The sequence below is a fragment of the Myotis yumanensis genome, unplaced genomic scaffold (assembly GCF_028538775.1).
Source record: "Myotis yumanensis isolate MYYU_CA2020_CCGP unplaced genomic scaffold, mMyoYum1.0.hap1 SCAF_8, whole genome shotgun sequence".
Lineage (NCBI taxonomy): Eukaryota > Metazoa > Chordata > Mammalia > Chiroptera > Vespertilionidae > Myotis > Myotis yumanensis.
In genome coordinates this window covers 23,996,836-24,013,675 of record NW_027223759.1, presented here as the reverse complement: position 1 = coordinate 24,013,675, position 16,840 = coordinate 23,996,836, and the positions used below count along the sequence as shown (strand labels likewise).

The following is a 16,840-nucleotide window of genomic DNA, read 5'->3' as shown; positions in this document are numbered from 1 at the left end:
AATGAAAAAATCACAGTATTTTATTTAACTCACTATAGTATTCAAATACAAACTAAATTTGTCTAAAAACAGACTTATAAAGACAATCAGGTACTATCAATCTTTCTTTCTGTTTTTTTTTTTTTTTCAAAAGGAGAAAAGTGACCCTAATATCTATACAGGATATGTTTCAAGAGTAAGTTTAACTAGTTCCTTAAATTGGGCCTTACACCTCATGTAAGTAAGTCATCTATGCACCAAGAAATCCTGAAGGTACTATATAAACTTAGGAATATTTTTTTAAATTTTTTTAACCAAAAGTAATTATGTTTAAGTATTCCACAAAGAAACTTCTACAGAAGGCTATCCTAAAATACAGGGTGGGGCAAAATTAGGTTTACAGTGGTTCATATGGAAAATAATACAATAATTAATAAATAATAATACAAGAATGAACTCTTTCCAATACGCATAACTGTAAACCTACTTATGCCCCACACTGCACAACTGCCTGAGGGTAGTGGGTGAACTAATGAGAGAAAATAATTTTTCTTTCTCCTCCTCGTCCTCATTGATATTTTTCTTTTATTTAAAGTCAGCAGAAAGAACTAATTAAGGCAAAACTAAAGGAAATGGTTTCAAAGTTTGCCTTGTACACGTGAACACATCTTCCCACGGTGGCATATTTGAAAGGCCAAGTACAACCATCCATTATACTGCATCCCAGCTAGTGAACCTTCACCAGCAAAGGGGCAGAAGGATGTTGTCTCTTGGGTGCGCATTTTGGCTCGCTTCAAGCTTGCTCGCCAAGGTATTATCATTCAAAAATGCAGTGTAACTGTTCTCACCCACCAGAGAATGATAGAAAATCATAGCACGTGTCAATGCTTGCTGTACCAAAGACATCTTTCACTGGGATATTCTTTACAATGAAAGATGAACTAAAATTTTTAAGATGCGAAGAAGTGGTGAATAAATACGGGATGTACTTACACATTTGTGCACCAAATGCTGGAGGGCTGTGAACCAACCACTCAAGGCAAAAAAATAAAAAAGATGTACTGAGCCATCAGTTTAGTAGGTCATTTTGAACACAGCAAAAGGGCTGTGTGCATGAAAAACTACTACTATATTTTCAGAGATCCTTTCTAAGAATCCTGAAATATTAATAACATGGTCTTAATGTAGTTGAAGAGAAAAGAATGTGGCAAGGGTTGCTGAGAATAGCACAATGACAATTTGGTATTTTCAGCTTGTGCTTGTAAAAGCAAGAGGAAAAGAGAATAAAAATAGTTAGTGTGTTTAAAGAACAGCAGCCTTCAATTTTACAAATAGGTAAAAAACCATATTCTCCAATTGAATTCACATGTACATATTCTTGATAGCACACTAATACTAGCTTCAAGGAAATGTAGAAAAAATATATAAAAATCCAAACTAGTTTTTTCTTAAATTAATATGTTCATCGGACTAATTTTTGAACGTTAAGAAATTAAAGACATCCTCCACTGTGATTTTTGTGAACTATGGATTTAATTTTTTGACTGGATGTAGTCTTACTGGAATGGAAGTTGAAGAATTAGCAATGCTTCCCACCGCTCTATTTTTCTTACAAGCTTTTGAAGGAGCCGGGTTTTCCCATTGCAATGAATCAGCCACAGGCCAATTTTCATTGTCAATCTTTCACTGCCATTGTGAGTTTTAAGATTTTGATGCCTGGTGAAATGGGGGTGCACAAGGATTAGTCAGGAACACGAAGAGTTTTCCTCCAACATCCAGATGTGAAATAATAAAAGCAATGCATGCCTTCTTGGCCGTCCTCGCACCCTGTGACAGGTTGCCTTTGCGGGCTGTGGCTGAGTGAGTGACAGACAGGACCCAGTGGGTTTGTCCTGAGTTCAGGGACTCATGGTCTTTGATGTGGGACGGACAAGCCAGTGCTTCTTTCTGCCAAACCTGGAGTTTCTGATTTTAATCCAAACCCTAGGGCCATCAGAAGCATGACCAAAAGCACCTTGCATGTTGAATCCTATCTAATTATGTGGACTGTATAAACTCGAGACACATAAATCTCAGTCACTGGAGCAACTTGTTTTTCTAAGATGCTCCGGTCCAGTGAGAGATGAAAGCAAATAAGGGAGAGATTGATCTCTGAGCGCTTTTATGGTCGGTGCGCCACACGTCATAAACTTCTGGCTCGTTAAAGGAAATTCCATAAACAACTTTAGTTAATAGCGACGAAGGAACTGTGTGCCTTTCTGGAGCTTCTGCTAAACTCCCTTTCCACTTGGCGATTACAAGAGCACGATCAAGGAAATACCAACAGAATGTGCAAGAGGGAGGAACAGCCTTCAACTGGAAGCCACTCAGATGCTTGATGAATGAGTAATGAGACAAGGGAATGAGGCCATCGCTGCTCAGAGAATCAAGCAGTTTTGTGGACCTCTTTGTCTCTCCTCATTTGAATAAAATCTGCTGGCTTGCTGGCATGGTTGGTCTCTTCTGGTGGGTCAGGCTGATGGAAACTTGCCTGATGGGTTCTTCTCCCAGTTGGTATTCTTGATAGTATAGAAACATTCTAAGGAGGTGATAACTGGAAAGAATTGAGAGTGGATCACACTGGAAAGATTGTCGGTAACTGTCACTTTTTTCCCCCTCTGGTCTTTGAAATAACTTTGTGTTTAATGGCCTTGTCACTGTGGGTTTAATACTGATGGTGTTGGTCAATTTTTATTTGAGATTGAGACAGATTTGGGAGGTGATCGTGAAGGGCATAGGGAGAAAAAAGGGGAGCATGGCTCTCTTAATTATTTTTTATTGTGAGGTTTCCCAGAATTAGTGGGTTTTTCCACATTAGTGAAAGCAGTCTTCGGTGTCAGTGTGATGATGTTTGTAAAGATGAAGTCATGGAAAGTGTGTCAGGTGCATAAGGAACTATATGGCCCATGTTCTCTGCACCAGCCCCTTGGTGATGGTGGAGGGGGGCGGGGGTGTGTGGAGGAAGGGAGGGGAGTGTTGAAAACCTGGGGAGGGTTTTATTAATTTGAAAATAAACACCAACTATCTTCTGATCTTAATTTTTTTTAACATATTATATTCCAGAATCTACTATTGGTAGTATCTAGAACTTTCCCCTGAAATTGTGACTCACGTCTGAACAACTCTTCTTTTCTTTTGTGCCCAGTTGTTTTTGTTGGTCTTTTCCCTTTGGCCCTCTCTGTAGCTGTAATTAGGAAATAATCAGCAACCAATTTTTTTGTTGGCACTTGGCTACACTTCCAACTGGTTGGTTCAAGACCATGCTCTCAGATTTCATAGCGTGTGGCAAAGAGTGCAGGCTTTGGGGGCAGGACATTTAGGGTCAAAGCTGGCCCCTGACATTTACCAGATGCACGGTCAGGTACTGGCAATTTACTGCTCAAAGCTGGTATTCTTCATTTCTAAAGTAAGGCTAATAAGAGTACCTATGGAAAAGAGGCGCCGGGGGATTAAACATTGTGCATATAAGCAGGGTCCCAGCACACAGGAAACACTGGGGAAACTTCTACCTGTGATTTTATTGATACCACCAGTTTTAAGAAAAATTTTTCCATAGGGCTCCTCTGCCCTCTGACCAGAAATGTTAATGTCTCCTAAAGAGTGACTGTAATCCGTGCACGTTTTTGGTTGCTTTACCTGCATCTCAAGCCAGGCGATCACTAGTGATTAGCAAAAATGTCTCCCTTTTTCGGAATCAAGGAGGTGATGCTATGCTTTGCTATATTAGCAGCGGTTTATATTGGTTTGTTTTTCTTCTTTCCTGTAGCTTGCAAAATTGGCTATTACAAAGCCCTCTCCACGGATGCCACCTGTGCCAAGTGCCCACCCCACAGCTATTCTGTCTGGGAAGGAGCCATATCCTGCACCTGTGATCGAGGCTTTTTCAGAGCCGACAGTGATGCTGCCTCAATGCCCTGCACCCGTAAGTTGTGTGATTGTCTCTCGTTTATACAATAGCAACAGCTTTCATTCCCACCTAGCGGGGCATTGCCAGGTCTTCTCCCAGGATCACTGTGCAGGGGGCAAATTACATCAAACAGGCCTCTTTTCTCAATCATAGCAGGGGAAATGATTATGAAAAGAAAGGATCTTTTTCACTGTTCTGTTGCCTTCAAAATGCACAGCTGCCAGCAGACGACTTTGCAGAGCAGAGATTGAGCATTCGGGGGACGTCTGACAGTGTAATTAGATCTGAGGTTGGAATTTATAAATGGCTTTATGGGCTCACTGAGGACTCAAGGAGAAGCTTGACAGTGGCAGGGAAGCGGGTATAGGTCAGGGCTCGAAGCATGGGATCCCCTGCGGACAAGAGGTTTCAGTTCTGTGTGATACTGATGTCATAGCTTGCGTTGTCATTGCTCTTTGTCCTTCTTTCCTCATAGTTTTGTATTCATAGCAGTTGGGCTTGGATCCTAACAAATGCTTGTTTAACGCTAGGCACTCAGTAAATGCTGGGCTAATGAATGGATGGGAATGGCACCTTGGTATGCTGGGGAGTAGAGAAATCTTTTCTCACACTTTTATAGAGACAGTGTTCCCAGGTGTGGGCCTTCCTTCTGTGTACACTCTGGGCTTCTCAGGCCCTGCAATGGCTGTGACCTTGACCAGAACAGGGAGTAGTGAGCCCAGGTATTCCACCCGTGTGTTTCCACTGCATGAGTCTGTCTGTGTGTGGAGGGACGCACCTAGGGGGCTGGCTTTGTTTCCAAGCCTGCCGTTTAGTAGCTGAGTGACTGATTGTTTAGCCTCTTAAGTCTCACTCTCTTTATCTGTGGAATGGAGTCAATGGTAAATAGTACCTCCCTCATGGTTGTTGCTACTGAACACCCTCATGTTGTTTACTTACTATGTAAAATACATAAAATGATGCTACTCCATATAATTTAGCTTGTACTGCCATTATGAATTATTTTTTTTTTTAACTACTATAAATTCCATCTTGGCTGCCTGGAGCCAGCGTCACTCAAATAAAAATATTTTCTCATGGGGGGTGGGGGGCAGTAAGGCCAGCTGTTCGGCCATTGTCCAGCCCAGGTACCACCTTTAAAAGGTAGGGGAACAATTTCAGGTCCATCCGAAATTTGTACTAAAACTGCCATACTCTCATGAGTTCTTTTATAACCAGAGACAATACAATAGCAACAACAACCATTTATAATTATGCCCAGGTAATATGGCAGGCACTTTTAATAAACCTTATCACAGGGCTGATATTATAAGATAGGGATTGTTTTCATTTCATAGAGGAGGTAACTTCCAGCTCAGAGATGTTAAGGAATATGCCCAAGACTCCACCCAGCCTAGCGGAAGGGCTGGACAACCAGAAGACTTCCATCACCCCCATTTACTGGGAGGCCCTCTTGCCAGCTACCTAACTTCCAGCTCTAACTTCCACAGGGAAGGAATACATGAAGGCCATTCTTAGGTGTAAGCATACATGGGCAAAGATGTCCTTGTTGTCTTCTTTTTCTGTTCCTTTCGTAGACTAAGTACTTTCTCTGGACGGCCATATACATTTGACATGCTCAAGTCCAAACCTTTTTTTCTTTTGCCAATCTAAATATTCTTATGTTCCATTGGATGATTAATTTAATAGTGAGTCTCTTCCTCTTTCCACATCCAATACCAGCAGTATTTCTCCTGATCCATTCTTTTGTAACTCCTACAATTCACTAACCCAAACATGCAGGATTATTCTAATGCTTACTGCATCTCTCCTAGCCGAGTTAAGAAGAAACACAGTGCTGATCTCAATGCCAATAACTTGTGGGTTTATTTACCCTCTCCAATCCCCAGTTTACGCATCTGTAAAATGGGGTTCTTACTATCTACCTGTGGGGTGGTTTTAAACATTAAATAAGAAAATATTTGTACTGATCTGGCACCTGATAGGGATCTAACAAATGTTGGTCCTCTTCTTTTATGGCAGCTGGTCACTTCCTCCATAGTAGATTGCCAATGCCTATCCATGCCTCTGTGATGATTTTCTCACTGACTGCTCAATTAAATGACCCAACAGCCTCACTGAAATCCAGAATTTCTGGGAGTAGGACTCAGCATCAGTATTTTTAGAAGTTGTCGCCATCATTCTATTATACCAGCGGTTCTCAACCTGTGGGTCACCAATCTGTGGGTCGCGATCCCTTTGGGGGTCGAATGACCCTTTCACAGGGGTTGCCTAAGACCATCGGAAAACACATATAAAATTACATATTGTTTTTGTGATTAATCACTATGCTTTAATTATGTTCAATTTGTAACAATGAAAATACATCCTGCATATTAGATATTCACATTATGATTCATAACAGTAGCAAAATTAGAGTTATGAAGTAGCAACGAAAATAATTTTATGGTTGGGGTCACCACAACATGAGGAACTGTATTAAAGGGTCGTGGCATTAGGAAGGTTGAGAACCACTATACTATACAGACAAAATTGAAACCACTTCTCTATAGAGTTGAATTTTTAAGTCCTTTTTAAAAAAATTTAAATTCAATGAACATTTACTGCATAAGACTCATAAGACCTCCTTTGAGATAGGGATTACCTGGGAGGTCACCATATGTTGCTAACAGGTATACTAGTAAGTTAAGCAGCAAAATCAGAATCTATTCTCTTCTTGATGAAAACAGTGGACCTGCACTGTCTAATCAATAAGCCCTGCATTACACATGGCTATTTAAATTTAGAGTTAATCACATTCAGCTTAAAATTCAATTTCTAATTTAGGTTTGCCACATTTCAAGAGCTCAGTAGACATATGTGGCCAGTGGCCACCATACTGGGCAGCATACCTGAGTCTCTCTCTGAGTTATTTCTGTCATCTCAGAAAGTTCTGTGGGACAGTCAGTGCTACAGCAGACATTTCAATAGAGAGGAGACAGTGGGAATTTCTCAGAGAACCTCTTGTTCAAATAACACACAGGATGAAGCCCTCTCCACTCCCCCCCACCCCCAGCCTTATCAGATTCTTTTGACAAGATCTGGGGATGGGAAGGAGCCTAAACATCAGGAATCCTTTCAAACAGATTCCAGCCACTAATGAGTCCTTACCAGTTGGTTAAGCCAGGTGACAAACCCAATTCCCTGGTGCTGACAGCCATGGCAATCAGGCACCTTCTTTGTTCATTCTGCTGCCTTTAACCCCCGCATTCTTATGCAGCCCTGCATTTACTGATCACTCACTGTGACGGCACACTAATGAAGAAATAAAATACACGAATTGAGACTCATTCTTCCAGCCACAGAGAGACTCTGCTCCACTGGCTCATAAAATCAGGTTTTTGTTCACTTGGAGCACGACTAGACCAGGTGAACACATGCGGCATTGGCTAATTTAGCAGGAAACGCCTAAGACGTTCTGCACACCATCTACATTGCTAGAGAACTTGAGAGAATTTAATGGCAAATAAACTTTAGCTTTGGGGAGATTTTCCACGGAGCCTCTGGCTAGGTTAACATTGGTGTCTGCCTGAGAGATAGACGTTTCAATGGAGGAATCATCTGAATATTTTCAAGAAGATAATCTGCACCTGTTAGAACAATACCTTTTAAATGTTCATGTGCATGGAAAGCACCTAGTGATCAGCAGAAGTCAGGCCTGACATTCTGCTTTTCTAACAAGTTCCAGACGCTGCTGATACTGCTGGTCTGTGGACCACTTCTCCGTAGCAAAGAGTTAGATCATCCCTGATGGATGGCAGGAGACAAGGGACCCTCTCTTCCATGCCTGTGAGTTTCGGGCTGCTCTTCCACTCAGTGGTGACTTTCTGAAGATATTTCCAGTGTTCTGAACATTCTTCCTTAATGGAATTCGAATACTTTATTTATCTCCCACATGAAGAAAATCCATCTGGTTTGGAGTTGCCTAATCCAATACACTCACTGTGGAGCTTCTTTTGTTTGTGTTTTCTTCCGGAGTCCCCACTAGGTTACTGCCAGGGAGGGTCAATGGGAATGGTCACCTGGGACATGTGGACCAGTCGAGAAAGGCGATGGGGCTTTTGGTGACATTGCTAGCAAGGCAGACACCTAGACCTTGATAGACACAAGGATGTCATTTAAGTTGATGAAGGGATTTTGACTTCATAAATCATTTTTTAGAAGAAATTTCAATGTGATTTTAATTCATGAAGTTAATGCCCTTTAACTCTGCAGATAACCAGCCCTTCCCCTTCAGATCTCGTTCACCTTCCCTTTTCTTTTCCCTGTCATCAGGAATGTTGTCTGGCGATTCCAGTGTTGGAGACGTCAGCTGCATGCCTATGCAGGACGACTGAGTGCCTTTGTCACTTAGTCACTTGTTCAGTGATTATAGTGAGAAAGGTCTTCCTCCGAGCCCCCCCGCCCCCCGCCCCCCCCTCCCCCCGCCAGGAGGCTGAACCAATATTACACGTAAAGTAACTTTCCAACCCTTTATCTTGTTTTAAAATGTACCTGGGAAAAATGCCTTGTAGAAGAAGTAAATTGGTTTTGTGTATCTAGAAAGAAATAGCTAATTTGTTATTTTGGCAACTTTACTTCTGAGCACCATTACCAGAGTGGTTTTGCGTATTTTTCAATTGGAAATCTGTTCTTGTGCTGCTGGGTACTCCTTATTTAACTTGTTTGATGAAACTTATTTGAGCCCTGTGATCGGGAGCACTCTGTAAGTAAGAGATTATTATTTTAGATTGCCAACTTAAAGGGCCTTCACAAATCTGTCTCCAAGTAAACTGCCTTGAATAATTCAGTCAGCTGTGCCAAACAAACAAAGAGTGGGTGATTGATACTTAGACGTAGCCTAAAATATTCCAAAATTGCAGCTTTTAGGACAATTTATACTGGAGTTGCTTAGAGCTAATGAGGGTAAATTTACCAAGATCTATGACGAAAGGTCTTGATTTGAAAAAGCTTTTTGCAGGTTTAGGTTATCAAGCAATTGAATAGCCTAGCTCTGAACAGCAAACATCACTTACTTTGTCTCTACATTTGCCTTTTTAAATTGAATTTAGTGTGCCAATGTATTTCCTTCACAAAGTGTATTGTTTTAAAATTACCATTTCAGTTCTATTACTCAAAGCCTTCATTTCTAATGCTTTCTGACAGTTATCAACATAATGAACCATAATGAAATGATGAGCAATCTTCAGTGCAAACCCAGTGTGGATCCCAGTGGTTCTGTGACTGTGTTGTTAAAATTTGAATGCAAATTAAAATAACATCGTCCTTACTTGTTCCCAAGGTCAGGAGAAGAGAGAGACTTTTTTTAAGTGCTTTAATTTTGGAAATCTCACAAGCATTTTCAAACAAGCCCTTGAAGGTATGATGTTCAGTTTAATTCTTTACCCCAAAGATTTCCATGCTTAACAGTCTGGCTAAGGGATTTTGGGAGGGATGTCTAGCATGTGGCTTTGATGTTTAAAACCATAGGATAAAAGGCAGTCTTCAGTTTCAAGTAAACTCCTTTTTTTTTTCTACCCAAGAACATATTTCTTTTTTGCTTTAAAGCTGCAAGTAACTAATAACGAGAAGGGGAAGGGCATTCTAGGAAACTGATTAATGAGAGTGCAGTTAGATCTAGTGAAAGACTGGTTCATAGAAGAGTGAGAGTATAGGCAGATTCCCAAAGTTTTGTTAGTGAAAGTGTTTCAGAGCATCTATCTATTTATCTCTAACTATTCCATATTGTATCATCCATGTAATCAATCATTGTTGTGAACATATTTTTATAAAAATTGTCTATAAGATTTTCAGGGAATTTATTATTTCATGTTGATCAAATTTGCAATATACTAGTGTAGTTTCATACTACATTTCATTTGTCATGAGTCTAAAACTTAAATTGAGACATCAGCTCTCCTATTGCTAGATTACATGACATGGTTCTGCTGCCTGTTAGCCAGTGCCCGTCCCCTGGACCTTACAAACCGACCAAAGCAACCAAAGATGTTTTGATGATTTGGATGCAGCCTTCGCTGACCCATTCCATTTCCAGGCTGCTCCTTTAGTGAGATATCAGTTGTTCAAGGTCCCATATCTGCTAGTGAGTGAGCCACACCCTTGTCTCTTCTTGCTGAATTACCTTTCAGCATTTTGAATACTATGAGAAAATACATCTAGAGAACCCAAGAACACAATTCTTATCCAATGACATTTTAGAATAGAGAGGAAAAGATCACTTGGTGTGATAAGTGAAAGGAACTAGATGGACCCAAGGCTGATGATCACTTGCCATTTGGTTATTTGCAAAATTTTGTAAAGCTTTAATACAGATCAGGTATCATCTCATTGAATTATTTGCTTTAAAGCAGTAGTATTGTAGTGTCATCTTTAACTCCCAACCTACTTCTCATGCTATAGGGGTTATTAGTACAATGTGGATTCAGCTGGAAAGTGCATAGGTATGAGGAACACTAATGTATGCCTAAGTGAAAGGCTTAAATAATCTGCCAATGCCACTTAGCCAGGTTTTTACATTTTTTTCCACCACCATGAATAATTAAGAATGGCTTATTATCCACTGAGCCCTGTCATTTCTGGATAACATTTTTTACACTATTCATAGAAGTCATAGAGCAGTTGTGCACAGCAGGCTTCTATGAAACAGGGTCAATTATACATTTTCTTGAGATCCCTGGGGTGAGAGCTAGCAACCTTCTTTGCTATCAGTGTTTTGATTTTCCTCTCATAGTTGATTCTCGTTCCACATGCTCTTTACAGCTCAGCAGAAGCTGAACAGGGAGACTCCTATTGCATAGATATCATTGCCCCCCATCCTCCTGTGACCATCCACCCAGGGAAAGACCTTTAACATAGATTCCCAATTACACTCCTCTGTAGAAGTTAGGAACCAGGTAGGGAGGACAACCCAGCTAAGACAACCACGCCATCAAGGAAATAATGGCAGCAGTTGCCAGCATCAAAGTTAGGGAAGCTAGGTAAATGTTACTTGGGGTGAATTGAGAAAGTTGGGAGCGTTCCAGCTTGTTCTACAAAGAATTCATAGTTATGATTTTTTTTTCCTTTCATTGTTTAAATCCTTGTGACAGTGGTTGTTTTAGCCCTGGAATCAGGGTTTCTGATCATAACTTTGTACTATTGGTTGTTAATTTTGGCAAATGGCTTAACTTATTTTACAGTTGCTATGGCTAGTAAATACTTTTCTGTCAGATTTGATTAGGGGCTAAAATAAAATAAAGGATGGCAAAGTGCTTCCCAAGAAATAAGAATTAGTTCACAGGCTAGTTAATTCTAAATCAAAATATTTATGATTTAAATATATATTACTTTTCTTCATCTTTCATATTGTAGCTTCCTCTGGGATAACTGGGAGTTTATAGGGTACTTCAGCCACAAACTAGTGACCTTAAAAAAACACACAAAAAAAACAAAATTACTTCACCAATTAACCTAGGAAAGAAAAGACACAAAGGTTCCTACAATGGAGAATGGGAAAGTAGATAAACTAGAAAAATACATGGTGGCAATTTTTCAGCAAGGATTTACCTCTTTAGGAAGCCAAGAGTATTTCATGGCAGCAGTCAATGATCGATGGGTCCAAATGGTTCTGTGTTTTAATAATAGGCAGTTTTGCTTTAGCACATTGTTAAAACACGAACTGCTGTGATAAAAGGTTATGCTCTGTTCATATATCTCCGATGAGGTGTCCCTGAACAGCAGTCTTAATGTAAACTAACCCACGGCAGCAGGGCTGAGAGAAAGCAATTAGTGGGGGCAACATATACAACTGTCAGGGGGGAATGCATGGGCTTTATTTCAGTAAAAAACATAAACACCCGTTTACTCTGCCTTATAACCTGTCACTCAGCTGGAGAGAGATTAACAAAGGCTTATATGAAGGGTTGGAGGGTTTTACAGTTAAGGCACTGAAGTATCATAGACAGCACAAAAGTTGTACATGATTAATGAAGCTTTATGAAATTGAACTTGAGACCCAAGGTGCCTCTTCCTCAGAAGATGTGTCTTGGTTGCCTTGGCATTTTAGTAGGGTGACAGTAGGGCTTAAGTAAATTGATCATTTAAGAATTACGTTTCTACCCATACTCTGGGGGGGATGTTTCTTTCCACATCCAGAATTAATTTTATGGCTCAGGCATTGAATTTTAAAATTAAAAATCAATTAAGTATTAAAAGTCACCAAGAGCTCTAGAAACCACTCTCTACGTGAACCCAGCTACGTTGGTTTCCTATCAACTGCCTGCTAGCCTTGGTTACAGACTTGGTTTTTTAAAACCTTTTTATTTGATCAGCTTTTGTGATATATGCAAGTGCTAGCGAGGTGCAGCATCCTTCTTTCATTTATTCGTCAGATATTTAATGAGCATCTACTATATGTTTGGCATCTTTGGAAGGACTAAATCAGACGAGAAAATATTTTCTGTTCTCATAGAGCTTCTGTTGTAATGGGAATATAAATAATGAACAAGGTAATTTAAAATTCTCACAGTAAGGAAAACACAAAAGATGACATGGTGTAGGGCCAAATAAAAGAGAGAATTTTACTTTGCATAGAGTAGTCAGGAATGAGGAGGGTGAGTTTTGAGTTGAAACCAGAGGGTTAAGGAGGCAGCTATTGAAAGAGCTAGGGGAGAGAATTCCCAGCAGAGCTACCAAATCTAAAGTACTTGAGTTGCATGTTTAAAGTTTTTCTAACAATGTGAGTTTTAAACTTGACTTATTCTTCCCTTGGTCCTGGAATCTGCTCATACTTAATTTCAGTTATTATAAGAAATAGGAATTAAGGTTTATATGTCCCTTTGTCCCAATCTACTTCTAAATGCAATTATCATTACAGATTTCTACTATTTGCTAAAGTTCTAGCTACTCCTTTAAGAATGAAAAAGTCCATATTTCCTGAGCTGTGAGTTTGGGGTGGAATACATAGGTTGCAGCTGTCCTGACCTAGACTTTCCATGGAATGGTTCACACCAAAGTCCTAGTTCACATCAGCGGCACTTAGGACTTTAGGTTCAGTGTTGGCTGGTTCTTTCTGAATTGGAGGCTCATACAGATTTCTTATGAATATGTAAACATTAGGTTGTCCTAAATGGGGCTCCTTTAAATCCTCTATAAGCCAGCACATGTGTTCTAGAAACTACTCAAAAATTATACTTCAGCCTAATACATGGGAGGAAAGAACTAAGATTTGTGGAATTACTGGAATTTTCTTTCATACTTGGAATGTTGCCCTTCTTACATGTCACGTTCACTTATTTTCTGTAGGTAGTGTGGGATTCATTTCTGAATGCTTGCTTTTCCCAGAGGAGAGCACATGATAGGTTAAGGAAGATCAAAATTCTTGTATGATTTGACATGATGTAACATGATATATGATAGCTCTTTGCTTCTGCTGTAGTTTGGCTATAGTTTTTTTCTGGACTTCATACTGTCAAACTGCTGTCAACTGAATGCAAGTTGACATCCCACTAGAAAATATAATTGCCCATTGTAGCACCTTCCACCAGTGCCTACTGTGTGATACAGCAAGTATTTCACACCACCAGCGAAGCGAATGGACTTTCATTAAATTTATTCACAGTGGCAAGAAATGCAGGGCCCATTTCTTTCAGAGCAATGAGAAACTCAAGAAATAGGCCACACTATTCTGCATATTTTATTGCTTCCTTAGTCAATGAAAGTAGGTGTGACTTGGCATTTAGAAGCCAGAGTTGTTATCTGGGCTATATAAATGTTAAAACCGATGTTCTTGCACTGAGCTCTTCTGATAGGTTCCAGGTATGCTTGAAGCCCCTAGAATTAGGTGCAAAATTATGGATTCCTGTGAGCATCTTGGGAAGAGGGTGCATTTCTCCCATCAAATTCTCTGGGGGCATTGGGGGCGGGGGGCAGGGGGAGTCGCAGGCAAAGTATGACCTGCAGGCAAAATTCAACTCTACCGTTTTGGCACATAGAATGTTCTTGGAATGCAGTCATGCTGTTTGTTTAGGTATTGTCAGTGGCTGCTTTTGAAGTACAGTGGCCCGGCTGAGTAGTTGCTACAGAGGCAGTGTGGCCCATAAAACCTGAAATATTGACTACCTGGCCCTCTACAGAGAAAGTTTGTTGGGCGCTGCTCTAAAGGATTCTCAAGTTCAGGGCTATTGCATTTCACTTTTGGTCCTGATAGTACAGCTATTATCTATGCCACTAAATTATATTTAAAGTGTGAAGGGCCCTTTAAACATGAGAGTTTAGAATAGTTTAACATGCTATCCCCATTCCTGAATGCAGGGAGAGAATCTTCAGCTTATATGTGAATTCTAAGAGGGTTCTACAAATAAAGTAAAAAATGAAAGGAAGGACATTTGTTGTCACTTAAATACACTTCAGTTATTGATTGATTTGTATTCTAAAATGTCTTAGTTTTGATGATAAAAATAAAATTAAAAGAATTGTAGCTCTATAAAGGCTAATAAGGAATATGCCAGCTGACTTCTTAAGATTCTAAAATTGACTTCAGAGATAAAGTTTTTCATAACTTCATGCCCAAATATAACATGACCTTAAGTCAGTGATGGCGAACCTTTTGAGCTCGGTGTGTCAGCGTTTTGAAAAACCCTAATTTTGGTGCCGTGTCACATATAGAAATTTTTTGATATTTGTAACCATAGTAAAACAAAGACTTATATTTTTGATATTTATTTTATATATTTAAATGCCATCTAACAAAGAAAAAGCAACCAAAAAAATGAGTTCGCGTGTCACCTCTGACACGGGTGTCATAGGTTCGCCATCACTGCCTTAAGTCAAGGTGGAGAAAGGAAAGTCATAATAACTAATCCCAAATTAATACAACTTTAATTGATGGAGTCTGCATTTTTAAAATTTTATTACTGATTTTTAGAGAAGGAGAAATACTGACCTATTCCTCCACCCATTCATGCATTCATTGGCTGTTTCCTCTGTGTGCCCTAACAGGGGATCAAACCCACAACCTTGTTGTATTGGACGGTGTTCCAAGCAGGCCAGGGGTAAAGCCCACATTTTAAATCCCCAGCCACATTGGTGGAGTGGTTGGTTAGGGAGTTCTAAAAACAAGAGAGGATGGAGTGTTTGCCCTTATATCCTCCCGGTGCTCACTTAATCCCCACTTAGCTTCCTTTAGTTTCTTTCTTTCTCCCAGCTTCCCTTCCTTCAACTACCCAGTGAATTATCAAAATGAATCTTTTTTGTTTCTTTTTCTTCTAGAGCAGGAGACAAATACTGGACTCTCAATATATATTTATTGAATAAATGAATGATCCCACAATCCCTCTCAAAAGAAGTAACCACTAATAATATATATATAGCCCTCCTTATTTTTTCCAAAGTGTTTTTAAATTATAGAAAAGAAGAAATTGAATTAAACTAGTTACATTGAGATACTCCTTTACAGGGCTTAATGCTCATGAATCTGTATGTAAAAAGCCGACTAATACTACTTTAGCTCAGGGAAAGCTGTATTAATTCACACATTTGAAAACACACTGGAGATAGTTAGGCATAGATGCATTTGAGGATTTTGTCAGTTTTCCCTGCAGTCATTCACTTATTCATCGACTCATCAAATATTTATTGAGCTTTCTCTGAACTACGGATCATGGTAGACACCAGGAAATGAAGACATCAGTTCATCTCTGGAGGAGCATAGAGACTGGTGATAAGTGTCGCATTAGCAAACCATGTTCCAAACAAAATAGGAAATAGAAATAAAGACCTGAACTGTGGAACAATACCATATGCAGATTGCTATTAGCCCTACACTCAGGCCAGTACTGGGTAGCTTTAGAAAGCATAAAACCCTACTGTTCACAATCATCCACAGCTGCCTGATGCTGGTGTCTGCTCAGTGGACATGATGTCAATATTAAGACTAGAAAATTAAAACAAATGCCACCTTTATTCCTCTCTGTGATACATCTTGTATTTGTAATTGGAAACTTATTTGCCAATGGATATATTTCTGATGAGAAAGTCAGTTACCTTTCAGAAATATAATTGTTCCTAAATATCCAGATACAATACTTACGTGAACAAAAGGGAAGATAATCTAAAAGTTAAGATTTTTTCTTTCTGGATCATTTGTATTTACTCAGAGAATTCATGTAACTTAGAAGGCCTGTTTCCTTTTCTTTTTAGCCAGCTCTACAGGTGATTGTTTTAAGGTGCTGCTAAGTATTGACTTTTGACTATATTTTTCTTATGTCTTGAGAGGAGAATTCTTTCTTTTCTGAAGAAGAGATGACCCCTCCTTTAAATAGAAACACACTTCATATGTTATTATCATTTAAATGCAAAAGGTAAAAAAAAAACGAAAGAAAGAAAAAACAATCCCACAAAAAATATAACCACCATTATGATTTTAATTTATAAGGCATTCTTTCTTTCCTGGTTCCTGTGCAGGCCAATGTTATAATCATATTGGGCAGACATTTCTACATCCCCTTCCTCCTGCCTCAATTCTGTGTTGTAGTCTAATTTCTAAGCTGCAACTATGCTCATCAAACCATCATTCCATATGGCAGCAAAACATAAACCGTGTTCAGTACCATTCACCAGACCATTCACGGAGACAACATTGAACTTGAATTGGCCTAATTTTCTTTCTTTCCTTGAGCATCTACGCAAATCTTCTTCCTAAAGGAAGAAGGTTGTTCTGGGCTGGCTACTACTGGTTTTCCTGCCAGCCCTCCAATTAGAAATCCTGAAGCATTTTTTTCCCCACGTGGCTGTGTTATATCTCTAAGGCCTGTGACCATTTAGTTTTCTGCTCTATTTCTTCTCTGTTTAGACACTGCCATGCCCCATCCTACATACTAATGACTGACTTTTTGCTTC

General features: G+C 39.5%; 1 protein-coding gene across 3 annotated transcripts in view; it reads left to right on the top strand.

Annotated features, from left to right (window-relative positions):
* The window catches only part of EPHA4 (EPH receptor A4), a 134,651-nt gene that overhangs the window by 56,082 nt on the left and 61,729 nt on the right, over positions 1-16,840 (top strand). For all 3 annotated transcript variants that reach the window (XM_070422231.1, XM_070422232.1, XM_070422233.1), the window contains exon 4: positions 3,785-3,940. In XM_070422231.1, coding sequence (XP_070278332.1) covers positions 3,785-3,940 — 156 coding nt within the window. The remainder of the gene's footprint in view (positions 1-3,784; positions 3,941-16,840) is intronic.